The sequence below is a fragment of the Thermobia domestica genome, unplaced genomic scaffold (genome assembly GCF_964235325.1).
Source record: "Thermobia domestica unplaced genomic scaffold, izTheDome1.hap1.1 HAP1_SCAFFOLD_681, whole genome shotgun sequence".
NCBI lineage: Eukaryota > Metazoa > Arthropoda > Insecta > Zygentoma > Lepismatidae > Thermobia > Thermobia domestica.
Window position 1 is genome coordinate 49,676 of NW_027656391.1, and position 27,739 is coordinate 77,414.

The 27,739-nt window shown below is 37.4% G+C and overlaps 1 protein-coding gene across 1 annotated transcript in view; it reads right to left on the reverse strand.

Annotated features, from left to right (window-relative positions):
• eIF3j (eukaryotic translation initiation factor 3 subunit j) overlaps window positions 1–26,955 on the reverse strand; it is a gene marked incomplete at its 5' end in the record, with an annotated part of 30,508 nt that extends 3,553 nt beyond the window's left edge. The window contains 4 exons of the mRNA XM_081747803.1: window positions 12,756–12,889; window positions 17,650–17,826; window positions 25,153–25,297; window positions 26,763–26,955. Coding sequence (XP_081603929.1) covers window positions 12,756–12,889; window positions 17,650–17,826; window positions 25,153–25,297; window positions 26,763–26,955 — 649 coding nt within the window. The remainder of the gene's footprint in view (window positions 1–12,755; window positions 12,890–17,649; window positions 17,827–25,152; window positions 25,298–26,762) is intronic.
• Between the last annotated feature and the right edge of the window lie 784 nt (window positions 26,956–27,739).

Here is a 27,739-nt window from a genome sequence, read left to right on the forward strand (position 1 = left end):
TTATGCTGATTCGTTTCTTTGGCACCGGAAACTTTTTTTTTTTTTCATACATTCTACTTATTCAGTCATAACAAATGTTGGAAAAGGCACAAATATTGAAACTTTTCGGAACCATATGAGCACTCACATACGTCAGCGAATTCTCTGCGCGTCAAAACAGCACTTTCGAACTACCGCAAGACAGCTTTCCTGTGTGTACATGTCTTACTATCTAATGCTAGAAACTGTTACCTTAAATCTTCTCTAAAATCGCACCAAACCCATGTGTTGAAAATATCACGAGCACACTTCTCAAATTTTTAGAGTTTCTCTGAGAACTGAAGTACACTAGATCTCTCCGTATATATGTACTATTTCCATCTGTAAATGCCCAGTTTCTTTCATGGTTGGAAGTACTCGAAACTAGTCCTAATACTAAACTTAGAAACAATTGGCCCAATGATCCTTTGATATCAATTTAACCACAATAATGTGAGGTGGTAACACTGAGGATACTGAGGTATAGTATCATATCTTTTTAGTGAATGTTAGGTATAGTCTGTGCACGTCAGGCGGGGTAGAAAAGAAGGGGTCTTGAAACGGGTACACAGAGGTAATGCAAAACGAGACACCTCTTAAAGAGTTTCCAACAGAATATCGTATAGAACAGTGATGATAGCCTATAAAACTCATGTCAGAGCAACACCGATGAAAAGTAATAGTGGATGACAGGGAAAGCCTTAGTGACAGAAATCGCAGAGTACTGAAGAGTAACTTTCACCAAGAAACGCAGAGCGAATGTAGCAACAGTGACTGCGAAATCCTATATTTGCTATCATCACAGTTCAATGTGAAATGATTTGTAATTACTGAACATCCACTATTGTGTTGCATTCCGAATCGCTTATCATCCCCAAACAACGTATTAGCGAGAAAATGAAAAATAAATCTGAGATCATGAAAAGTGGATCGCCATTGACTGGAAACGCATTGCATGGTGCGATGAGTCCTCTTTCACCTTATTTCGAACAGGTTCTGTTTACATTGCGAATGACTCAAGAAATTTTTTTGAACTCCTTTTTTCCTACCCTGAAACTTGACACAGCTCTGTGACAGTAAGGCGTCTTGTTCTCCTGGATCCTGTGATTACACTCACAGGACCCTTTACTCTATTATTACGTGCATATTTTTAAGTGATCATATACATCAAACGGTGTAGATGATGTTTCCGGACATTGTTACAAATTCAAGATGTCAATTCACACTGTCGGAACGGCTGAGGCGGTGTTTCATGAATATCGGGATGAATTACATCACATCCTTTGCCCTTTTCAATCCCCAGACCTTAACATTATCGGAAAAGTGTAGTCAGTTCTGAAGCTCAGGCTCTAGAAAAGATAACTTCCATCTTTGCTGGCAGAATTGAGTGCTGCACTGTATAAGAACTGTATCATAACACACAATATTCCTATACAAACAATCCATGAATTCCATTCCATGACGAATGAGAAGTGTTCTTCAGGCTAACGGTGGTCCCAGCAGCTATGTTGTTTCTCTTCAGATATTACCATTATTTTGATAAATTGTATGTACAGCAGAATAGCTGATTTATTTCTCACGCAATTTGTTAGATGCATGGAATTCATGCTTAAAATCGCCTTACTTTCAAATACCATCTCCGTGATTTCGTAGAAATTTGAATTCAATCCATCGTTATAGAACTCCTTCAATATCAAAAACAAAATCTATCTGTGAGGTCTATAGGTTGCTTCTTCCACTGTAAATATTCTGCAAATTTGAAATACCTTGTATTTGAAGAGAACTGAATATTCACAAACCCTGTAGTAACAATGGCTAATGTCTGCACAGAAAGTAACAAAAAATAAATAAGAACGTTTTTATCTCACCAATCCTTTTTACTATTCCTTGACCAAAGAATGCGAGGATACTTTCCGAAATAGGACAAATGCAAATTTAATAGGACGAATGCAAATTTTATCATGTAGACGGAATATTTAAATACAAGAAATGTTTAGTTTCAGTTATTTAAATTATTTTATATGGACAAATCACCAGTAGAGAGATAGAACGACGTGAAAAATGCGAGTGCTACATTGTGCTAAAAATCTGAGGGGGGAAAAAATCATGGAAGTGAAATATAACAATTCGAATTCCGACAGATTTTTGAGTTTAGCATTGTAATTTGAGTTCTCTTTTTATTACCATTTTTTTTCCCTCGAAATGGAATGAATCTACCAATTAGGTGTGGAAGAAAATGATACAGAGTTGTATCTTAATTTCTAATTTGAGAAAACTCATCTCATGTGTTCTAATCACTACCAGGCAATGCACAGTGGTCCAGGAACCCAACAAACTTGACCAAAAATGATTTTCTCAAACACAGAGAATATGGAATGCGTGCGATATAGTTTTGAAAAGCCAAATATCTGGGGAGTGCAAAATACCTGCCATGGACATCTTAGGAGCCTCCCAGTAGACATCCAGAATCATCTAAATTGTACCAATGTATGCTAGTGATTTGTTGCATTTTGCATTCCGAAAAGGGCGGTATTGTTTTGGAATTTGTGTACGTATAGTCACTGAATATGAACATGATATTTTTATTTCTAATACAGGGTTTTCATAAAGTCTGGACGGATTTAATTCGCTTATAATTTACATAAAAATGCTCATATTGAAATCAAATAAAGTGCAAACGGTAGCGGAAGGATTAAATTTTTACCTGTAATCTGCAACCAGCTCAGTTCATTCACCGCCACACCTCCAACTGGGCGCCATTTACGTCCACACATTCGCGTAGGCGGCGCTGGAATCCACTCACAGCGTTCCGCCGTGTTTGATCCGAAATGCCAGCCACAGACGCCCTGATTTTGTCCTTTAAGTTCTCCAAACCACTTGGCTTCTTTGCATAAACTTCCGTTTTCACATGACCCCAAAGCCAGAAGTCGCAGGGGGTAAGGTCGGGTGATCTTGGCGGCCAAGCGGTCGGGCCACCGCGGCCAATCCATCGGTTAGGGAATTACTCGTCAAGGAACTGTCTCACCTTGATTGCATAGTGAGGGGGTGTCCCGTCCTGTTGGAACACGATGTCGTTCTGGATTCCACGTGCCTCCAGTTCCGGAATGAGGTATTTCTGCAACATATCCAGGTACGAATCTCCATTCACGGTCTCCTCTTCAAAAAAGAACGATCCAATCAGATGATCATAGGACACAGCGCACCAAACGTTCACTTTAGGGCTATCTCTCTCATATGTCTCAAATTCCTTTGGGTTTTCCGTGCCCCAAACGCGACAGTTGTGTCGGTTAACCTTCCCGGAGACATGGAAGGTTGCCTCATCTGAGAACATGATGGCTGAAAGGAGAACGTCGCCATGTTCCAACTGCTTGAGCATGGCGTCACAGAAGTTGAACCGGATGTCCAAATCTTCGTCATGCAGGTCCTAGACTATCTTGATTTTGTAACCTTTGGCCTTGATCGTCTTCTTGGCTATCTTAAACACGGTTGTCTGTGGAATTCCGAGTTCCATGGACCGTCTAGGAATCGACTTCTGTGGGCTGTTGATGATGCTTTCCCTTACCCTGCTAACTGTTGCAGGCGATGTTGGCGGCCTCCCACTTCGAGGACGGTCCAGGACGCTTCCTGTCTCCAAGAACTTAGCATGCCACTTTCGGATTGCACTCTCAGCCGGTGCCGGCTTTTTGAACTCTTTGGTGAACTTTCGACACACCAGAATTGGTGATTTTAGCTCTGCGTACCACAGAACACATTGCGCTTTCTCTTTCATCGACGCCATCTTTGATACGGTAAAAAAAAAAAAAAAAAGTCTTCTCGGAGGAGATTTTCATTTATTTATTTCTTTAAAAGACACACACACCAATACAGCTTACAACTTACTTTTAACAGTCAACATTGAAACAACAATGAAAACAACAATGGATGGAATTTGGTAAGAAACTGACCCTTGCCCTCCCTCTCTCAACGTGTTCAGAGTTGCCGCTTATCTAACAGTGTTGCCAAGTAAAAATTTAATCCTTCCGCTACCGTTTGCACTTTATTTGATTTCATTATGAGCATTTTTATGAAAATTATAAGCAAATTAAATCCGTCCAGACTTTATGAAAACCCTGTATTTATATAGACATTCCTCTTTTGACAAAGATGTTTGTTGGATATGTGTGTACCGTGTGACAGATGGTAGGTAATTGTACTACTGCGTCCGTTAGAAACTTATTATAAACTGAAAAATGTGATTTGATTTGCAAAATTTGTTACACTTCGTTACACGCTCATTTCTTGTTCCGAATCTAGAGTAATATTCCCTTGAGGTGGGAAGAAAGAAAGAACTTGCCCCTTTTTGCTCCATTCGTAGAAAAGTAAAATTATATATGAATGGGTGTACTATAAAGCGAAAAATAGTAAGAGTTGCATTAATAGAATATTTGGAAACAAATGTAATTGCAACAAAAAGTATCATAAACATTGTTATTCCGTCATTTCAAGTATAAAATGGAGTTTCGACGCAAAAGAAGAGACTTATTATGTTGCTGCAGTTAATGAGTCGAGGACGGGAAGAGCAACGGAGCCAACTAGTAGACCACGTTCTGGAAGAAGTGAAGACAAAGACGGATAAAGAAAGAAACTATTCAGCACGGCATTACTGTATTTGTTACTTATTTATTTTGACGATAGGACAAGGGGTATCGCATGACGGGCCGTTTCTTGCAGAAATATGCAATATGGCTGAACGAAAACGTTATTCTCGTGGAGGAGGAAGACAGGAAAATCCTGGTACCTTCAAATTTGGACTCTCCACCCTCCATGCTTGGATTCAATTTATGGAGTGACTTCTGCATATATCATATAGTCTCGACATACAATCCTGGCAGGTCAGGCGAGAAGAGAATAAATCTATGGTAGAACAAAGGAAGAAACAAGTTCAACGCCAACTAAGGGAAGCACTCGGCCTCATCGTGGATCACCCCCAGCACAGAGGTTCGGGAACAACAAATGACGGAAACACAGTGAGAAGATTCTTTGAACATCCTAATCAGGTTGCAAACATAATCGGCCTCTATGTGGATCTCATCAAGAGATGTGTGTGTATCTTACTAGCCATGTCAAGCGGTTACACCATCAAGACACAGAAACATACGCATTAGAGATAGCGCAGCTCTATATACGGCAATACCCCTGGTACTTCATGCCTGCGTCTGTGTATAAAGTGTTGTTCATGGTGCGGCCATCATCTCCTACCCTATCTGCCTATTGGACAGAGGTCAGAAGAAGCGCAGGAAGCTCGCAACAAGCATATAAAGTAATTTCGGGAGCATCACGTCGGGAAGAGTTCAAGGGAGCTTACCATGCGATATGTGATGCAACGCCTTCTCGTTACCTCTGATCCTATCATTTCGATCTTACGGCATAAAATGATACCCAGACAAAAACTATCATGTAAAGTACTACGCCTGCCGGACGCTCCACAGCCATTCATGGTCCATGTCACAGGTGTAAGTAAAGAGGACTCAGATTGAGGTTATACTGTATTTTCATTACATACTGATAGACGACATGGGTCTATCACTTCTACCCATACGGTCATAATATTCTTTTAGACACTTCCTATCATCTTCTTTCCGGTATTTCTAACGATTTCAAACCACATATGCAGTTCTTGTGGCCTGTCTGATTTTTGGCCAGGTTTTCGGGGTTTCTGGACCACTGTGCAATGGACTGAATCTAGTGTGTTTTCCGACTTAAAAAACTTTTCAGTTAATGCTGACTTTGGAAAGTCATTTAGGGACAACTGAAGAAAAATGAATTTCAGTGAATTTGAATTTGCGTATACATTGTTCGGCGTAAGCTCTAAACTGCGATAAACAAAGCCACATGAAACTAAATCTCGCTGATTTGCTGTTGTCCTACCAACGCTTGTACTCCTCCGCAAAATACTTCATATGATTTGATTATTACTTTTACTATGAAGCTTCATATAAAACTGCTATATTATTATAAATTACAAAAAAATATAATACGGATTATCTAATAATACTGCAATCGAGTGTGGTTAATGAAACAATAGAAATAAACACTAAGCATGCGCAGTAATTACGGCGCCAACTCAAATGTGGACGGGTGTTCTGCTTTTAAAGTCTTAAAGATGGCTGGCATGAATCCCGGTTACGCGAGTGTTGTGGTGAAACACCAAGGCAAACCTTTACTCACTAAGCAACAATTGTTTACCAGCGAAATTCAAATACTTTTTTTTTAATCTTTCGAGTTTTTTTCTTTCTTTTCTGCTGCTGCTGTAAGTATCTGAACACGAGACAGTATTGTCAAAATGCACGTGTATAATTTGCTCCTCCCCGTGGGGAGTGGGAGTGATACATCACTAGCCAATCGTGTTTGTGGCAAGCGGAAGGACACAAATATTTTGTTTATCGGAGTTTAGAGCTTACGCTGAACAATGTATAGTTCCGTGATCCAAAAGCCATATTGCGGTAATACAAATGATGATCTTGATTAGAAAAGAACATCTCATATTTTAAAACACTCGGATATATAACAGCGGTATCAATAGAGAGACAAAGTTTTCAATGTGGCTGATAAAACTGCCACGTAATTACAAAGTTCATGCAAGTTGCGATATGCGAGGAAATGACTGCTAATGGAAAAAAAAAAAAAAAAAAAAAGAATACTTCAACTACCAATCTGCATAACGCAATTTTCGAGGAAAGTTTGGTGAAGATTCACCCAGTGAGCACATAATTCGTTATATTCCGATTTAAAAAAAAAAAAAAAAAGGTTGCATCTGCAAGTGGAAGTCATCCAATCGTCCACCACTAAGCAATGAAACAGTTAACAGTACCCGCTCAAACTACCGTCAAACCCAGCAAAATACTGGAAAACCCACGTGTGACTGAAGGAGAGTTCTCAAACGTTTGCCATTTTATTACTACCGGTTGTAACCAGGCTGTAATGCTGGCCAACAAAGCGAAGCAACATTGCATCGACGAGAATGTGGAAATACCAGCGGTAACTAACATTTTCATAAAATCTTAGGTGTGTAGTAATAAAGCCACTTTCCACTTTTTAGGTAGGGTAAACAATGTTAGAATCTATACTTCAGGAAATTCACATGCTTACGATGAACTATACACGACTTCTTCAATATTAATGTGAAAAATCAAATGAAATGTCTGGTTTTACGTCCCACAAGTAGTGTTGTAAATAGAAAAAAAACCGTTCGTTTTTTTTTCAGAAATGTACGTTTTTTTTAGAAAAAAAAAACATTGCCTCTCGTTTTTTTTCTAAATTTCGTTTTTTTTCAAATAGTCATTTGTAATGTATCTTACGTCATTTAAGTCTGAAGTATTTTTATGTAGGTGTAATTACCATAAAATGCAACATAAATTAAACACTAGAAACTGATACGGTACAAATATTTTACAATTTATATGAGTAGTGTACCTACCAAGAATCCGGGTTTCTGTACTGTTTCACCAATATCAACGAAGAAATAAAAGTAGAAATGAACATTTTTTTTTTTTCGTGAAAGTAGGCCTTTAATAAGTACGAAAATAATATAACGTACGGTATAAAACGCAAATAACTTGTCTAAAGGTAAAAACTAAAACTAATTTGCCTACTAATATTTTTCTGAATATCATATATAAATAATTTGTCGACTTGATATATGATATGCATTGCTGGCTCTATCATATGTGCAACACGTGCATTTCCACGGGGCTGCAATATCTGTCATAAGTATTTTATTTAAAATAAATATTTCTTGTTGGAGACAGACTTCATGATCATGGTAGCTAAATTTACTAAGCTGACCTTCTATTTGAATATTACATTCATAAATTATGTTTAGGTCTCATTAGTTGAAGTCTCATGATCAGTGCTAAAGCAAATTGTAAAATAAATCCCAGAATAAACTGCTTGATTGTTGTCAAATACAGGAACTCAATTCTCGAATGCCTGCCCCTTTGGTTAGTTAGCAGAGGTTCTCTTGTCTTTGTCGCAAATAGGATCGTTATCATTGAAGGTGGAAACACTTAAAAAAAAAAATAACAGATGTAGAAGGAAAATCAAGAAATAAAGGTAAAAGAGCTAGTTGCACTATAATTGCAAACTGTATGTTGAGATTGAAACTCGATATTGAATTCTATAAAATGGATCACCATCTTTCACATGTATTTGCTTTATCTTTCACTAACATAATAGATTAATATTTAAAGAAAAAAAACAGACACAACAATATTGTATTTGTAGTAAGTATTTAAGCCTTACTGAGTGCGGGTGTAGTTTCCCTCCCTTTCGTTGTTCATGCTGGAGTAGCATACTTAAAATCGTGACTTTTAAGATTTGTTTCTTTCTGGCAAAGGGCGACGAATTGCCTAGGGCCGGCCCGATAATATGTACACTCATGTCCAGAATGATTGTCGCATATCTATAACTGTCTTCTTGTAAGAATATAATTTGATAATGATTTTGCAGGGTACTTTTAATACTGATGCTGTGTGTATAATCTGAAAATGTATATTTATGGTAAATTTCAAAGGAAAATAATTATAAATACGAAAATGAGAAAGAGTAAAAGAAAATGTTGCTAAATGGACAAGAAAGTTTCATTTTCGTTTTATTGTTCTTATTTACTGCTGTTTTGACATGAAATTTTCCACATACATGTCTTTGCCGATTATACACATACTAACATTATAAGAAATACCAGGCGGATTCGTTATCAAATTATATTCCTAGAACAACATATTTATAGACACGGAACAATAATTTTGGACATGAATGTACAAGACATGAATATAGGATGACATAATTTGAAGTAATGCAGGGTGTTTCAAAATGAATATTAAGGTTTGAAACTATTACAATTAACTTACAATTATAAGTATTATCAAATGAAAGAGCAACTCAAACAGTTTTGTACACACGCATGCCATGCATTGTTTCCTCTGTCTGCCGTTAGAAAGAGCAAGTAGCAAAAATGGAGACTAGAGACCAGAAAGCTTTGTGTATTTTAATTTTGCAAAGACTGAATCTGTAGTTACAGTGCAACCGTCTGTATGAATTGAATGTTTTGTGCCATATGGCGGAAAGTTTATGGGCTTTTCTCACCTATTGACTCAATGTGTGCCATGTGACGAATGAAGCTCACATCGAACACTTGAAGCAAAAACTGTTTGAGGTGTTCTTTTATTTGATGTATTGTTTATAATTGTGCGTAAAATGTAATAAGTACTACGAAGACTTAATTCTCCGATATTCATTTTGAAACACCCTGCATTTCTCAGCATCAGTATTGGAACTAAGATGTAAAAAGGAGACATTATGATTGTTTACAACAACGATATTGTTATTAGTCAAGACTGTAATTACTACAACAACACAAGTTAGTAGTCAAAAAAATGTAATTAAATGTACACTCGTAACCCTTTCGGATCCACATGGCCAAAGTGGCACATAACGCGTGTGTCACTTTTTTAATCCGCTCCTGTATGGTCACTAATTAAGAAATCGGTATATATTTTTTTGCCAAATATGGTTGGTCCATAGTTTATCATTTTAGTTTCCTCTTCTTCTGTGTGTCGAATTTCCTTCTCAAATTTCACCCGTCAAAAATTCAAGAATTTTCGAATTTTCTTTATTACTTTTCCCCTGTAGCTTCATTCGTTGTAGAGAGACCTCCTTAAGACTTGTCAGGTAGATACGTCGGATGGATACCTAATTGTTGACATCAATTCGATGGGCTTGCGCGCAGTGTTGCCAACTACGGAAATTAAAATCTAAAATTTGGGCAAAAAATTCGAAATTTTTGTTATAAACCTACCTATACGTTCCAATGCAAGTCAACTTACGCCAGTCGAACATTTGTTCTTACTGAACAAACTCGGGTACATATCGTTACAGTGGAGTAATTAGGGAACGCACGAAAAATTCGGATTTAGGTTGTAACTCTTGATTTTCCCTACTTTTCTGTTTATCGAAATATATTTTTGGTAATTAAAAGCATTGTTTCTTAAATATCGCCATGATACTTGTAGGATATATTAGTAATGTACCAGTGATTATTTTAAGATAGTTTTCGTCTGTCTGGTAGCAGTGTTGCCAGCTACGGAAAATTTTAATTCAAGATGTTAGGGGAAAATTACGTGTTTTGTCTATTATATCCCTCTTGTTGACTACATAGGAACAAAAGTACCAGTATCTGAAAGTCTTGTCTTTGCCCTTCACAATGCACTATAGAGTTTCAATACGATAGTTAGGGGAAGTACAGTTGAGGTTTACAGTAGACCTTGTTCTCTAAGTGGAAAGATAATTGATTTTTTTACGTAGACTGAAATATTTTTTAATGATCTGCTTACTTTATTAGATATCGTCACAATACTTGTAGGGTATATAATAGGGATACCAAAGCTTCTTTTAAGATAGTTTGTGTGTGTCTGCTAGCACTGTTGCCAGCTACAGAAAATTTTAATTTCCGATTTTAGGAGGAAATTTTGGAAAAAATACCTTTTTGTCTCTATTATTTCTCTCTTGTTGGCTACATTCGAACAAACGTACCACTGTCTGAAAGCCTCGTCCTTAGCCGACACAGCGCACCATAAAAAGTTTCGGTAGAATAATTAGGGGAAGTACAGTTGTGGCTTATAATAAACCATGTTCTGTAAATGGTAAGAAAATTGTGCATTTCTAATTTAGAATGAGATTTTTTTTTTTAATTTCATGTTTACTTTGTTAGATATCGCAATGATACTTGTAGGATACATTCTTAGGGTATCAAGGTTTACTTTCAGATAGTTTACGTATGTTTTATGGCAATGTTTCCAGCCAAAACAATTAATTCCCGATTTTAAGTGAAAAATTCGGCAAATTTCACTTTCCCCTCTATTATTTCCCTCTTGCTCGCTACGTTGGAACAAATGTACAACTACCTGAAAGCCTTCTCTTTAGCCTACAGAACACACCATAAAAAGTTTCAAATAGGATAATTAGAGAAGCTGTAGCGTCGGCATATCTGTTGATTTTTGCTTTTGAGATGTAAAAAGTGTCAAAATTTCATGTGTATGGAAACAGATTTTTTTCTTTCTCTCTTTGAATGGAAGCCAACGACTTCAGTTTTTCACTGTACCTTGTCAACGCACCAAAGAATCTTTTTAGGTGACTTAGACCCATATGGCAACAGTGGTGTTAGATCCAAAAAATCTTGAATTTCGGTTAGGGATTTTTTTGTAAATTTTCACCCCTACATTTCCCTTAGTAATTTCCCACCCGCTCGCAACACTGCAATGTAACGTACACCAAAAAATAGCCACATTCCTTTTCTAAAAAACAAGGTCTTAACCATATCAATAGGGTAAATGGTTTTTGAGGAATACGTCACTAACTGACAAAGTAGGAAAACTCCAAAAATGATCTGGGTCCGAAAGGAATAATCACACGATTTTGCTCGTATATGTACAAGGAAACAAACGATTTGTAAGTTACGAGGGCTTCGACTCAAGTTCTATTGATTATTTCAATAATCTTCAACATACATCAATAAATAATAGCTGCCAGAAAAAAAAACAGACATTTGAAAAAAAACATGAAAAAGAACGATGTTTTTTATTGAAAAAAAACTTCATAGAAAAAAAAACGTTTTTTTACAACACTACCCACAAGTATGCATTTTAAAGTACCGGAGCGAATGATTAATGAAACTGAATGATTATGAAATGACTGGTGGAATGAGAATGTTGGAGGAAACGCGAGAACTCCGTGAGAATCCACGACATCGTTGCCCACGGGAAGCTAACCAGGACCTCGCACCAAAAGTGAGCGCTCTACCACTGAGCCACCGGGGCCCCCTCCAGGTGAATGGGTTTTGTGGTATAGGAATTAAGAAGTTTACTGCTCCTTCTTTTTCGATAAGAAAATGAAATGAAATCTTTAAGTTTTACGTCCCACGGTTATGCCGGTTAGGCTAAAGGAGACGGTGATGATGAGAAATGAATGAAATGGTGGAATGAAGAAAGTGGGAGGAAACGGGAGAACCCCGAGAAAACCCACGAGTACGGTGTTTGTCCACCACAAAGTCCACACGGCGCGAGCTAGGATTGAACCAGGGACCTCAAGCACCGAAGGTGAACGCTCTACCACTGAGCCACCGCGTCCCCCTCTTTTTCGATAAGGAAACAATAACAGACTGTACCTGGATATCTTATAGTCACATCTTCTGCAGCTGAAATAGAACACCATATTGTTTCATTTTTTTTAACAGAACGAGCCATTCCTCTCTTCGAATTCAGAAATTAGAATTAAGCCCATATTGAATAGGGTAGTTGTACCGATACGTGAAATTCGTTGGCGAACGTTCCATGGACATTCTACAAACCGCCCATAAAATCCACCACGCATGATCTGCGAGTGCCTGTTACCGAAGCCACTGGATCTATAAATGTGTAGGGAAGGAATCTGACTCAGTCTTGATATGCCAAGTGACAAGATGGATTCATAACGAACAACTCCGGTGTGGAAAACACTTCTGTTGCGAAAGAAAACCTCGAGTGTCTCTTTCCAATGGTTGCACTTTTGTGTGCTTGAATGTCATATGTCAGTTATGAGTTTCTAATCAACAAGATAATTTGTAATAACCTTGCATTTTCAAATCTTATTTGTTGCTAGGTGAAGAACACGCATTTTAGCTAGTTTGGAATACATTTTAATAGTAAAACTAATTTGTTACTTACCGTATCTCCTTCTACTTTCAATTTGGCTTTACCTTTGCCCTTCTTCTTTGCTTTGTCTCCTTTCTCTACTTTTGATTTCTCTATGAACATATTTTCTATTGTCATCTTTAACTTCTTTAAGTCCAAAGAAGTTACTAGAAATAGAAAAAAACGATAACAGTTACAATTTATAATCTGCAAACATAGAATTCTTAAGTTCCTGTAATGCTTTATATACCTAGTTATTTCATAAATATTGTCCGAGATTTTGACCGCAGTCTGACCATGCCCGACCGCAAAGTGGAGCCCGAAGCTGCTAATCCTACAGTGAGACGCGTGGCAGTGGGAACGTGTAACGATGGTGTGGGTCGATTACGAGGTACGAGAATCGTATTGCAGACATAACGCTACACAAGGTCGGCATGCCACCACCACGGATCTTCGCTACCTTGAAACCCCTGCATATCAGTGAACGATTTGTTTATCGCACTACTCAACGTTACAATGAAACGGGAACTGTCATTGACCGGCAGCGTAGTTGCAGACCACCAACAATGAAAACACACACGCAATTAAAGCCGTAGTTACAAGGATTTGGCGAAACCTCGTTAGCACTCAATCAGTGATATCCGAGAGATGTCCAATTTGAGACCAACCACGTCATGAGTGCTCAATCACGATCAGGGGCTCAGAGCCTACACACAACGTAAAGGTCACTTCCTCACTGAAGCGTTACGCCATCAGAGTGGTGAAAGCCAAATGTCTCCTCAAGTGTTACACAGAAAGTGGTCACAGGACAATTGCCTTTTCAGATAAGAAGCTGTTCACAGCTAAGCAGTCGTTTAATGCTCAAAATGACCGTGTGTAAGCATTATCGTGAATGCAAGCTGTTGAACTATTTCTAGGACGCAAAGATCCATCACTTAGCATCAGTTATGGTGTGTGATAGGGTGCACGCTTCAACGGCACCATTTAGTTTTATTTTTGTGCACAAGGGGTGAAGACATTGGCTACCACGTACCAAACCACAATATTGGAACCCACTGTGAAACTACTGTTTTCCAATCAACAGTGGACCTTTAAACAGAATTATACTCCCGTGCACAAGGTACGGTCAACACAAGAGTGGCTACAGGCCAACGCCCCAGACTTCATGCCCACATCAGATGGACCTTCTAGGAGTACAGATCTTAACCCGGTCGACTACAAACTGTGACCAGTGTTTCAATCTGAGCTCCAAAAAGATACACCATAGTGTTGACTTCCTAAAGCGCGTCCTGGTTAAGACAGCCCGCCATCGACACTGTTCACAATTCCACTGATGAGTGGCCCTCTAGACTCCGGGTCTTCACCCCAGACTCAAGGTAGACATTGTCAAAACTGATTGCTGCTCTTCATACTTCACACTTTCATGTATCATCTTGCAAAAGGAAATCAATATATCGTTAACACTTTCTGTGATAGTATTTATGAAATAACTAGGTATATATCATGCAAGAAAATATGTTTATTGGCTATACCAATGAATAGGAAACCTCAAAAACAATTAAAGCAAGCTAGCTCGAAAAGGATAAGAGTAGCACAATCAGTTCGAGGACTTACATATGAAACAGTATGAGTACTCTCCTGTTACATTAGTTTTCTTGTTAGTTACATGTTCCAAATTCTTGTAATTTACTTTCGCGATAATTTTGCCTATCTAGACCAGGGTTCTCACAAAATTCTGTAAACTGTTTTCCCAGACAAAAGTTTAATTTTTCAATTTTTTTCGTAACCTTATTAGCTTAGTTGGATACCTAAACTAGAGGTAGGGCACTAACATTCTGTATAATGAGTCGGCCTAGAAAACATGCGCGACCATATACAGTATATATATATAATTAGAAATCGGTCTACGCGGAACGGAATTATACGTGAACATACCCACGGTATTGAGACTATTAGCTGTTGACGAGTTTCAGTCAAACTCCAAAGGCTGTCTGTCATTAGTTCATAACATTTATATGGAACCCGCGTGAAAGTATACTCTGAATATTTAAAATAAAAAAAAAAAAAGGAAAGAAAGAATAAAAAAAGAAAAGAAAAAATAACAAAATAAAATAAAATAAAAAATAATATAAAATAAAATAAAAATAAAAAAACAAAATAAATAAATAAAATCAGTACATCTGAGCTGAAGTTACGCGTGAGCATGCACACAAGATCGGTTAATTATGATATTGACATTGTCAACCGGTGTTTAGAAGTTTCATAGTCTATAGTAATCGCGCCCAGTCGTGAAGCTTGGGTTCTACATCAATCGCAGCAATATTTTGCTTGAGCTCCGATGCATCGGAAAACTTCGGTACAATTCGTGGCGCCGCTTCCCGAGCACACACTTGGGGAAACGTCAAACAGCTGAAATTTACCAACAATGTTGCCAAACTTTGAAGAAATAGTAAATGAGTATTAAAAAAAGCATTTAAAAATTACCAATAATAATACTGCATAACAATAAACACTGTTACAATTATTATAAAACGGTAACAATAACACAAATAGTAACAACAAAAATATAATGCAACAAAAAACAATTAACAAAACGGAACGTTGCGCCAATCCGACAACACTGTTCTCTCGTGAGATGTGTTCCGTATAGCGCGAGAGACGACCCTGACAAAATTTGATTGGTAGGGGTTGACGACCGCAACACACCCTCGCGTTCTATTGGATGGTGAAATCGATAGATCTAGGTCAAGCTTCACGACTCGGCGCGAATACTATAGCTTCGATGACTATAATCAGATCCTAATGAAATGTATATGAAACCACCGCGATAACATTCTTTTTCAAACAAGAATGTTGCACCTATGTCGAAATTATGGTTGATCATACACACAATTAGGTATGAACACTGTGTCATTGAGAAGTCCAAAGGTTATGTTTAGATCCTCATGGAATTTATGTTGAACAGCTGGAAAAGAAAGGTACCATTAAAATCGAAGCACTTGTGTCAAAGAGGTATGCCTGAACATACGCAAATGATACTTATATAAACGGGTTGAACTGAGAACCTCGTCTTTCAAGTAAGCTAAAAAGACGTGTTTCAGTTCAGAAAGTCAGCGACGCCACACACTGTCTACATTAAGGGATTCAAGATGCTGTAGCTACTGATTTCAGAGCTAATAACCGAACCACAAATCATGTTACAACACACCCTGATGTAACTTAATGCATCTGTAGCCTATTATTCCATATTGTTGTATTGCGTGATCTGTAAGTCCCAAATAACTATTACTTCAGTTTCCTTCATTGTCGAGAACACCTACTTGGTTCCCCTAACATTAAAGAACTTGTCAATAATTTCTCTAAAATTAGAGAACTTTCCAATACTCTACCTGATTTTCCCTGACAAAAATCAAACTCCCTAACATTTCATAATTTTTCAGGTCTGTGGAAACCCCGTAGACTGTAGTATTGTACAGAAGATCAAAAAACTTATAGAGATGCCGCCGGTCTACAAAATCTAGAGGTGTCGCTTGTGTTCAAGACACTACAATACAGGAGTGTGGTCATTGTGCTGCAAGTGTTGAATAGGACAAGTAGCAGTACTCGAATAAAACATGGTACGTTATTCAAACCGCAAACAGGCCGACATGCTATTTATGTACAGTCGTGCAGATGACAATAGCGTAAAGCAAAACTATTCTATCAGGAGTGTTTTCTTAGCAGACGCCAACCATCATACAGGGTGTTTGCAGCACGTCATATTGGCACGTGTGTGAAACAATATCGTAATACCTGCTCATGTGGATGCTGGTCGACCCCGTCGTGTACGAACATCTGTTATGGACGAACATATGCTAAAAGTTGTGCATAATGAGCCAGGTACGCGTACTTAGCTGGGACATGCACGTCAGTCGCATGACTAAGTGGCATGCATTACATGAAAATGCTTTGTATCCATACCACCTGCAAAAGGTACAAAGGACTGACAGGAACGGATTTCCAACCACACGACATATTCTGCCAATGATTCATTTAACAGACCACTATCATCATGCTGTTTCACACATCAGTACTGTTCATTGACGCGGCCACGTTAGGAAGGATGGTCTCGTCAACATGAATAGCACAAACACTGGGGCAGATGCACATCCTCATGGTACTGTTGTCACTCATCAACAACACCAATTTGGACTCAACTGATGTTGTCCATGATCAACTGATCAGCCCATACATGCTACCCCAAAGACCGAATGGAGCACAGTATTTGATCTTCCTGCGAGATACACTGCTCGAATTACTAGAAAATGTTCCCCCAGCGATTCGCCGCAGTATGTTGTATATGCATGATACGACTCCCGCACTTCAATGTGAATGTTCGCCGATGATTGAACAACTTCACAAGATTTGGATAGGGCATGGCGATCCAGTGCATATGCGTGCCCGGTCTCCGGGCCTGAATCCACTGGATTTTATCTCTAGGAACACATTAGAAGTGTGGTGTATGCTACTCCAGTCAACGATATCAAGAACTTGGAACAGCGTATCCATAAGGCCTGTGCAACTCCCTTATCGCTATGATCTACGTAGATTATCTTCGAATGAGTTCGCCAATCCATGATCCGGCGTTATCATACATGCATTGCTGTCCATGGCAGACACTTTGAACATCTGTGATGTGCACGACGAACGTGCCTTTGTGTGTCTGCACATCGGTATCTACCACTTCCAACTTACTGTTCGCACCCCCTCACCCCTTGCTAACTCTGCCAATATGCTGTTATGTTCATAGGATCCTTTTGCTAGTCTCGATGTCAGGAATCACCTCCCGAAGTTTGTTACATTAAATTACACCCTGTATAATGTATACCGTATAAAAAAAAAATGAAAAACACTCTACACTGCATTAACGAATGCATACAATACTTACAATTTACACATATATCCCTAACTAGTTCCTCTGCAAAACCTGGAAAATGTGAAGATTTTGAGTAATTATTTATCTTTTTTATTAACGCTTTCTCGAATTCATCAAATTCTTCTTTACTATTGGGATTCATGGCATCTATACTATTTGAATTAGCTTCTGTACTAGCTTCTCCCGTTCCTGAAAGTAAAAGATAGTAGTCACTGAATCTATATAAACATAAAACAGACTTCAACAATAATTACAGCAGAAAATCAATATAAATTTATATACATACCAAGATTTAAAAATAAACTATAATTGCATCAAAAATCATTTACTGTTTGCTCTCAATACTCATATTCTACACACACAGGGCCACTTGTCGGGACAACATCTACAAGACAGAACGAATACTTACATTCCACAAAAGTCATAATAGGAGTCTTATCATGGAAGACTATTCACCGTAAACTAAAACCAAATTGAGGGTTAGCCTATTTAATCTCTTTGGCACCTCCTTCTATGAAGTCTTCTTTGTAAATCCAGCTTTCAGGGCTGAGTATGAAATTATAACTTCAATGATATTTTATGGAATTAGACCCTAAGAGAACAATTTATATAAAAGAGCAAGAATGTAAAATGTGGTACCTGTTTCTAAGCTATTAATATTCATTCACCTACCTACTATATGTATGTATGTACGAATGGAAGTAGGTCCCGAAATTTAGTTGTAGCTCTTTATTACCACAATTTAAGTACACATTTACTTAATCGCGTTCAAAGCAAATATCTTCGGAACACACACACACTTGCTCCACCGCTTCTGTCATTTCTGGCAACACTGGCGAAAGTTTTCTTTTGGTACCTTAGGAAGTTCAGCCGTCGCGTTAGTTTTGATGTCTTCTACGGCGGCGAAATGGGTACCTTCGAGGCCCATTTTTTCATCAAGCATTGCCACTGTAAACTGTCTGGAAACATATTTAAATCTCTGAGGGAATTTTCACAATTTGCACATGACGATGATGTTTGCGTATTCTAACTGTAACATTGTACCAACTGATCACCACACATTCCTTTCAATGTCACTGTTGGTAACACTCGTGATAATGATATGTAGACATGATAAAGAGAATACCGTACAGAACTGATTAGTTAGTTAATTAATTAGGTAAGCAGGTGTTATTTATTTGTGGTACTTTATTTCTCGGAAAATACTGGGACCTGTTTCTCACAGCCATGATATGCCTTTCGCAAGTCGTAAAAATCATGAAGCAGAAACAATGGAACAATGCTAATCCTAATGCCTTTAATTTGTCATGATTTCAGGGGACTATTTTAATGGAATTTTCAATTCGTCACATTTCACACTAGTATTACAAGAATGCTGATGATGTAAATTTAATAGGGGATGATAGGAGAACAGTAGAAATAAATGCAGAGATCTTATTAAACGCTTGCAGGGACATGGGTTTAGAAGTAAATGCAGAGAAAACTAAATACATGGAAGTGCGTCGGGACCGTAATACGGCAAATTGTGGAGGCGTTAAAATATTAAATAATACTTTTGATAAAGTGGATACTCTCAAATATTTAGGATCAATATTAACAGACGAAAATCATATTCACGAAGAAATTAAATGTCGACTAAAAGCAGGGAATTCGTGTTACTATTCGGTTCAAAATCTCTTGTCGTCGCGAATTCTGTCGAGGAGTTTGAAGCTTAAAATATATAAAACGATAATCATGCCTGTTGTTCTGTATGGTTGCGAAACATGGTCGCTTACTCTGAGGGAAGAACATAGACTGAAAGTATTTGAGAACAGGATCCTGAGAAGAATATTCGGACCCAAGAGGAACGAGAATGGGGAATGGCGGAAGCTTCATAACGAGGAACTACATAGTTTATACGGTTTACCCAACATTGTTAGGGTCGTCAAGTCTAGGAGGCTTAGGTGGGCAGGTCATGTAGCTAGAATGGAAGAAAGTAGAAACGCTTCCAAAGTCTTGACTGGTAGACCCATAGGAAAACGACCATTAGGAAGACCTAGGCGCAGATGGGAGGACAATATTAAGAGGATCTCGCAGAGATAGGAATACAAAGTAGAAACTAGATGCAATTAGCTAAGGATAGAAGTCAGTGGAGAGCTTTTGTGAACGCGGCACTGAACCTCCGGGTTCCATAGGCCATAGAGTTAGTTAGTTAGTTAATAGTTTTGAGAAATAGGCCCCTGTCAGATTTAAACCAAATTTGGTGGGCAAGCAACCCCGACCAAGCTCGGATAGGATTGTACACGGTACTTTATTTCTAGGTAACTATTCGCAGAATCTGAACGAAATTTACTGGCCATACATGCATTGTCTAAGAATAAAGTCTGCTATATTTGGTGGCCGAGCTCGGACAGGGACAGGCTCGACTCGGCAAGAGATTGTGTTCCGGTCATTTTGTGAAATACATTCACAGCTATTTTAACGTCTTCCACGTCCTGGAACTATTGTCCACAAATGCTGTTTTTGAAAAGGACAAGCAAATGCAACTCACACGGGACAAAATCAGGACTGTAAGGGGTTGGGAGACATTACTGATCATGCTCACCCATTTTGGCAATGGTCTATGACATTTTCGTTTACATCCTTTTGGCAGAATAGTTTCCCCTCAACTCAAGACCTAATGTTTACAAAGCACCGTCAGCAAGCAATCATCTCAAAGAACCCTGCACAGTCACACGACGGATCTGACTAATCAGTGCACGCACTTTCTCTGTTTTCATTGTCACTGAATTGCAAGTTTCTAACCCAGCAAGCAATTACCCATCACGAAGGTTTTCCCTCCCGGAACTTAATTCACTTCTAACATTACTATAATATTAATTAAGGCTTCTCTATATGCCGTGCATCCTGCTGTGGATTTATGAGTTTGGCAACCTTCTATTTGCATTAACTCAACCAAAGACTTTTCTTTGCTACTCATGTTTCGACTCAATCGGTGTTTGTGTATTCGTCTACCTATCTGTTCGTCTGTTCCACGATAACTCTCGTAAAATTTATCCGACTATATTGAAATTTGGTATGTCTTCCTTAAAAATTCAGGAAAAAAAAACTGTTGTCTGAGGTTGAAATCCGTCAAAAATGAAGAGGATTTTTAATGGGGTAAGATCCATCTCATGTTGTAAGTTAGAACGTATACATGTAAGAAAATTTTCGAACATAAACCACGTCACACTTACCCAAATTTAATGAAAATTGGTGTATAATTTCTTTCAACTTGCAGGAATAACTCTTATTTTGAGTTACAATCCATTCAAATTATTCAATTGTGAGAAAATACAGTGTGCACTTTCTTTAGGCACTGTAATCATCGTCTCCCCACACAATTTTAAAAATATGTTCCATAATTTAGGTTAAAAAATGTTCAATTTTGGTGTAATACTTGTACATTTTATTTGAGGCTTCGCAATCATCCCCTCTACATGGAGTTAAAATCAGTAATGGAAAAAGTAGTGATGCTATGCATTGCTGAAGCGAATGGTTCTCCCTCACAAATTTCAACTCTAAACTATACGAATAAGTCTAATCTCCGACAAAACACACAATGTTCTATAAAATTCTGAGTGTGTTTATTAGTAAATATTTAGGTAAATATGTTATATAAAACTGGGAAGAACGTGCTCCGTCATTATTAACCCATTTCAACTGCAAGGAATCGAGATGGAAAAATCTCAGAACAAATAGACCATTTTAATTTAATCTTCGAAAGATTGGAGGATTAGGTGAGTCCTAATGTTTGATTGATTTCAACTGGAAGAGTGAGAATTATGTAAAAACTCAAAAAAACATATACGTCATGTTCTATTACAATCGAATAATATTAACGAAAGTTACCATAAAACATATTTTTTTTTTTACACCTGGGTGTGTATATAGGGGAGGATTCACTCTCTCGTCCTAGACTGATTATAAATCCAAGTAGTGAGAATGATTCTGAAGTTAGTATAAGCCACATTCCATGAAAATATATTTTTAAAAAATGTATCTTGGATCATATTTTTAACCTGAGGGGAGAGGGTAATCCATACCATTAGCGGGTTAAATTAGCCGCTCACTCGTGACTAATTTTAATGCCAAGCACAGAGGATTACTGAAAAGAATCAAAGAAAATATATAACATACTGTATCAAAACTGAATGAGTTTTATATTTGTTACCGTGGAACACTAAAAACAAATCTAGGGAGAGGGGGGGGCTTATACCACTTTTTCTTAATACTGATTCCAGCTTAATGCAAAGTAAATGACTATGAAACCTTAAAGAAAATGTACGACATACTACATCGAAATCGAACAGTTGTAACGAAAATTATTATGGAATATAAAGAGCCTCAATTTAACACTCATTCTTGACTGATTTAATCCAAAGCACTGGGAATTATCGGGGGGGGGGGGGGAGTCAAAGAAAATGCACACTAAATTATACCAAAACCGAATGAAATGAAATGAAATGAAATCTTTGAGTTTTACGTCCCACGGATATGCCGGTTAGGCTAAAGGAGACGGTGATGATGAGAGATGAGTGAAATGGTGGAATGAAGGAAGTGGGAGGAAACGGGAGAACCCCGAGAAAACCCACGAGCACGGTGTTTGTCCACCACAAAGTTCACTTGGCGGGGGCTGGGATCGAACCCGGGACCCCAAGCACCAGAGGTGAACGCTCTACCACTGAGCCACCGCGCCCCCCCAAAACCGAATGAAGTTTAGAAAATTTCCCGTGAAACTCGAAAATTAATAAAGGGGGAGATAGGAGGTTAAATACACCACTTTCATCTTTGCTGGTTTTAGCTCCCACTACAGGGAATGACTAGGAAGCCTCTAAGAAAATATAAAACATATTACGCCAAAAAAAAAAAAAATTAACGAAAATTATCGTAAATTGAGAGGAGGGAGGAATGCACCCTTTCATTCTCGGCAGATTTTAACCCCAAGCTGTGAGGATATTCACAATGCCATAAAGATAATATAAACTAAGTTTTATCACAATCGAGTAATTTTTACGTGGTTTATGTTGGAAAATTATATAAATCTGCAGCATAGGGGTGGATTTTACTCCCTTTATATTTAATGGATTGCAATTCCAAACAATAGGATTGTTTCTGCAAGTGAAAGGGAGGCACATACCACGAATCATCAAAATCGGATAAGTTTTACGAATTATCGTGGAACACACAAATACCAATCAACTGGAAAATTAAATGAAATCTTTCAGTTTAACGCCCCACGATTATGCCCTTTAGGGTAAGGGAGACGATGATTAAGGCAAGTGAATGATGGGAGAATTAATGGAATTAGATTATGTGAGTATCCCCACGAAACCAACAGACACGATGTTGTCCACCAGTTACTTCCCCAGGATCGAACCAGGAACCTCACGTACCAGAGGTACGCTCTCTACCACTGAACCACCATGCCCCCTTAAAAGAGAGGTCCATCGTAAAACTTATTCGGTTTTCATACAATATTGTATTTTCTTTTCTCGTATTCGCCAGTGCTTTGGATTGAAACCATCAAGAATGAGCACTGACTTTAGCTCCCTAGTGCAGGATGGATTTCTCCCCCCCCCCCCCCTTCTATTAAAATACGATCCACCATACATTTCGTAAAAATATTAGATTTTCCTATTTTTAAAGTTTCGCATCATTCGCACTGCAATGATGTCATCCCCCCACCTAAGAAAATCTTTTCTTTCATAAACATTATTCGATTTTGACAAAATAGTGTTCATGTGTTATCACATAACCCCATTTCCTTTCACATAATCTCCCTTCCAATATTGAGGACTCATTTTACCTCCCCCCATGATTTAAAAACGATGCTCTATGATAACTTTCGTAAAAAATCAATTTTGGCCGAATATAGTGTAATATTACCGTAAATACGCGCGTAATTTTCGCCCTCGCATAATTTTCGCATCCCAATTTTGAAGGGCATTTTCTGTATATTTTCTTTTCCTCGCGTAATTTGCGCACGCGGAAATTTTTTGTGAAAATCATTTTTCCAGGAATCAATTACGGTAGCTAATGAACAATTGGCAACGCAGCAAAGCCATTGTTGTAAGGTAAGAAACCACCCGACTTCTTAATCAATTTTTTAATGTTATTTTGCTACAAATTTAGAATTAGTTGTTTGTTGTCAATTCTTGCTACAAAGAAAATGTGTACCGGTATTTTCGTGTTATTTTGATTGGGGAAAAAAGTTCGATTATGTTCACTGATGTGGCTAATTTTTTCCCCCGCATAATTTACGCACCCTTGTTTCAAAACAACTTTTTTCGTCTAAAAAATTGCGAAAATTACGCGAGTAAATACGGTATTTAACGATTTTTCAATCGTCTCACTGTTTGGAGTTGAATTCGGTCAATAATGGGAGAGTCCATTTTCCCTGGTTCTATATTACCTAGTTATAGTAAAAATTTATTTCTAATCTCAGATTTTTATAGAACACATTGTGTATGTTTTGTTAGAGATTAATGACTTTGGAGTTGAAATCAGTAGGGAAGAGGCTCACTCGCTTCAACTATGTACGGCATCAAGTTTCGTTATCTACAAATTATTTTAAAAACTCATAAAAGTTCTGCACGTGAGTAATATATCGTATTAAACGGTGTAAAGTTTCATTCAAATCCCATAGAAGTATTAATTATTATACTGGGGCAATTAATTTCGGAACGACTTTGGGTATATATAAATGCCACTGAACATTTCAGAAATAGGGTAAGAAGTGTCCATACTATAGACGAAACCTTACTCTAGATATTTAATCTTACAAAACTAACTAACTCTATGGCCTATGGAATCCGAAGGTTCAATGCCACGTTCACAAAAGCTGTCCATTGACTTCTATCCTTAGCCAATTGGATGCAGTTTCTACGAGATAAATCTTAATACTGTATTGTCCTCCCATCTGCGCCTAAGTCTTCCTAATGGTCTTTTTCTGATTGGACTTATAGTTAAACTTTGGAAGCATTCCTACTTTCCTCCATTCTGCCCTCCTGAGCCGCTTAGATTTGATGACCCTGACAATGTTTGGCAAACTCTATTAATTATGTAATTCCTTGTTATGAAGTTTCCGCCATTCCCCATTCCCGTTTCTTACGAAATTCTACCTTATTTGAATATGTACTGGGCTAACTTATTCGGAGTGACCATGCTACTATTCAAATTCACAGAACTACTCAGAACCAGAGCAATTTCGCAGTAAAAATAACAGAAGCAAATGCGAAATCTAACAGTTTGCTAAGAAATCAACGAAGTCTGTTTTCTGCTCCAAGGAAATTCAAACAAATGTATAATGTTTTTATATATTATATTAAAGGTTTTACATATTATATCATAACGATCGCTGAAGATGATACAATATCTGCATTCGAAACGTCGGAAATCAATATTTTCACTTGGCGAATAGCCTGAGAAAATTATTTGGACTATGTTAAAAATTCTGAAAGCTACTTTCATCAGAGATCTACTAATCAGTCTTACCATATGTTTCGAGTGCAATTCGTAAATCCGCCTCTTCTTGTAGCTTCTGCTGCCTAAGTTTTTCTGCATACACTTCCTCTGGTGTTAATTCTGGTGGAGGCTCTTTAGCTTTCTGCCTCTTCTCTGCTTCCTCTTTTAGTTTTTGCTGTAAATAAGAAAATAACGTCTATTAATAGTAGCATTACATTTTCAACATTTTGCATTGCTCTGTCTATAAAGGGCTTTATTAGCCACTCAATAACGTCCAAAAACTTCCAGTACACTCTTTCTAAAACGCTTTGACCCACCGGGCCATGCAAGAGCTTCATTCAATTCAGTTGCATGTAGAACTGCTTTATTTGCATTTAGTAAGCATAAAAAAGGGATAAAACTATTATTATTATTAATACTTTCAGTAAACGCCCATTGTCGAATCATATAGAATACAAACACAAAAAACAAATATCATACACTGTAAATTCTAATATTAAATATTGCGTAATTTAAATTGATATAATGTGGGAATACCTTTATCATTAATTTTATGTTGTAAATCCAAGTTCCCTAAGAATTTTACTGTTTTCCTTGATTATTCATGACAAACATCTACATAACAGAAGATCTCAATTCGGTTTCTACTACTATAGCCAACTTTTATATGATTTTTCATTAATTCGATTAATCAACTGTAAGGCATATTTCTAGTTTATTTTCTTTTTCAACATCACAAATTATTACTATATAAAATACTATTACGAAAAAATGAATAGAAAATTATCCTCTTCTAACACTTCATAACTAATTCTTCGTAACGTCTTTGTGCAATTCTACATTTTCTGATATTGATGGCATTTTTAGTCTTTTTTTTAACCCTATAAACTGGAAAAATTGGGGAGCTCAATAAATAAATAAATAAATAAATAAATAAATAAAACACTTGCTTTAATATGTTTTTGCACAAAAATTAGAGAGTTCCATTAGCAGAACAGTCAAAATGGTTCTCCAAAGGTGTTTGCAAACAGACTTATGAAAGTATGATACCAGACACGGGCAAATATTCAGCAATTTGCGGCATCTGCCTTCTTTCACTGAGATTATAATATACGCCATTAAAACAAGTGAAAAATTCCGGACCGGAAAAAATATTAGCCCTTCTTGATGGTATTTCCGAACTATTCCCCGATTTTCCTGTCTATATTTATTATTATTATTATTATTATTATTATTATTCCCATGATCTCTGATTCTCTAATTTTTCAGGTCTACGGCCCCTATTAACTTTCTACACTTTATAGCTATTAAATCATTGTACTTTTTATGTAAAATATGCAACATTAGTTAAAATAATTACGAGTAAAACTCAAAACTGCTATGGACACTATGTTCAGTACGATTTCAAAGTTTTTAGCAACAAGTGTACACTTACTTTGAAATACGGTATTTCAGTTTTTTGCAACTAATGTTCCCCTAATCTATACGTCATAGAGATATACGGTATATATGGGAGAAAATGCGTAATATTGACTTAACACATCTCACCCGCAAGAAGTTTGACCCGTTTTTTCCACAAATATTAAATTCTACATAGTTTAATGTACTACATATATAACGAATCTATTATTCTAAATCACCTCTTTGGATTGGATCTTTTCCAGCAGTACATTCTTCTTTTTTCTAGGAGCAGACTTCGCAACTGTTGATTGCTGCTGTTCTTGTTCCTGCTTTTCCACGTCTTTCTTTTCTTCCTCTTCCTCTTCGTCCTCCCAGTTATCCTGCAGAAAAAGATGAATCAAAGGAATCAACACAAGCAAGCTTAAAATTAAACTTAAAAATAACACAAATCAATCTGAAAATTGAAGATATGTGAAAAGTTGAAAATTAGCTTAAGTTTAATGGGGACGTCAGCTGGTAGTTAAAAATAACAACTGTTGTGACTCGATGTATGTATTCGATTTGCTTATTTTGTTTCGATGGTTGGAGTTTAGTATACCTTTTCAGCACCGAGGCTAGGAGATGTAGACCTCCAGTTTTAGGTAAAACCCGAATCATTGTAACGGATTCAAATTTCAAAACTGTCATATACGAAATTAAACCCAGAACCTCGTGCAGTAAAGCATGTTCGCCCAAGCTACTATGCCAGCGGGAAGGCCTGACTGAGATTATATTATTTAATAACGTTTCACGTTAATATTTCGAGAACGAGTGACCCTTCCACATAATATTTCAACGTATTATGTATCCCTTCGTGTATAAGATAAAATTTAAAACAACATGTATATATATCACAATATTGCGAGCGGTCATGATATTTAATGAGAAAAGCAAAAAGGTTAATACTCACAGCAAAAGATATACAGCAGAACAAAACAAGAAACCATGTTTTCTTGTTACATGTAAAAGAAAACTTTGCTATATACAACCTCTGACAAAATTCGGTGAATGAAGACACTGTGCTCGACCTGGCAACACTGGAGCAACGAAACACTGCACACGAGTAGCGGCAGGTGCCGCCATTGTGGACTCACCGTTGTTCAGTTGTGAGTCAACTGTAGTCTGTGTGAGACGCGTTACCAAGTGAGTGTTAGTGTGTCCTGTTCCGAACTGATAA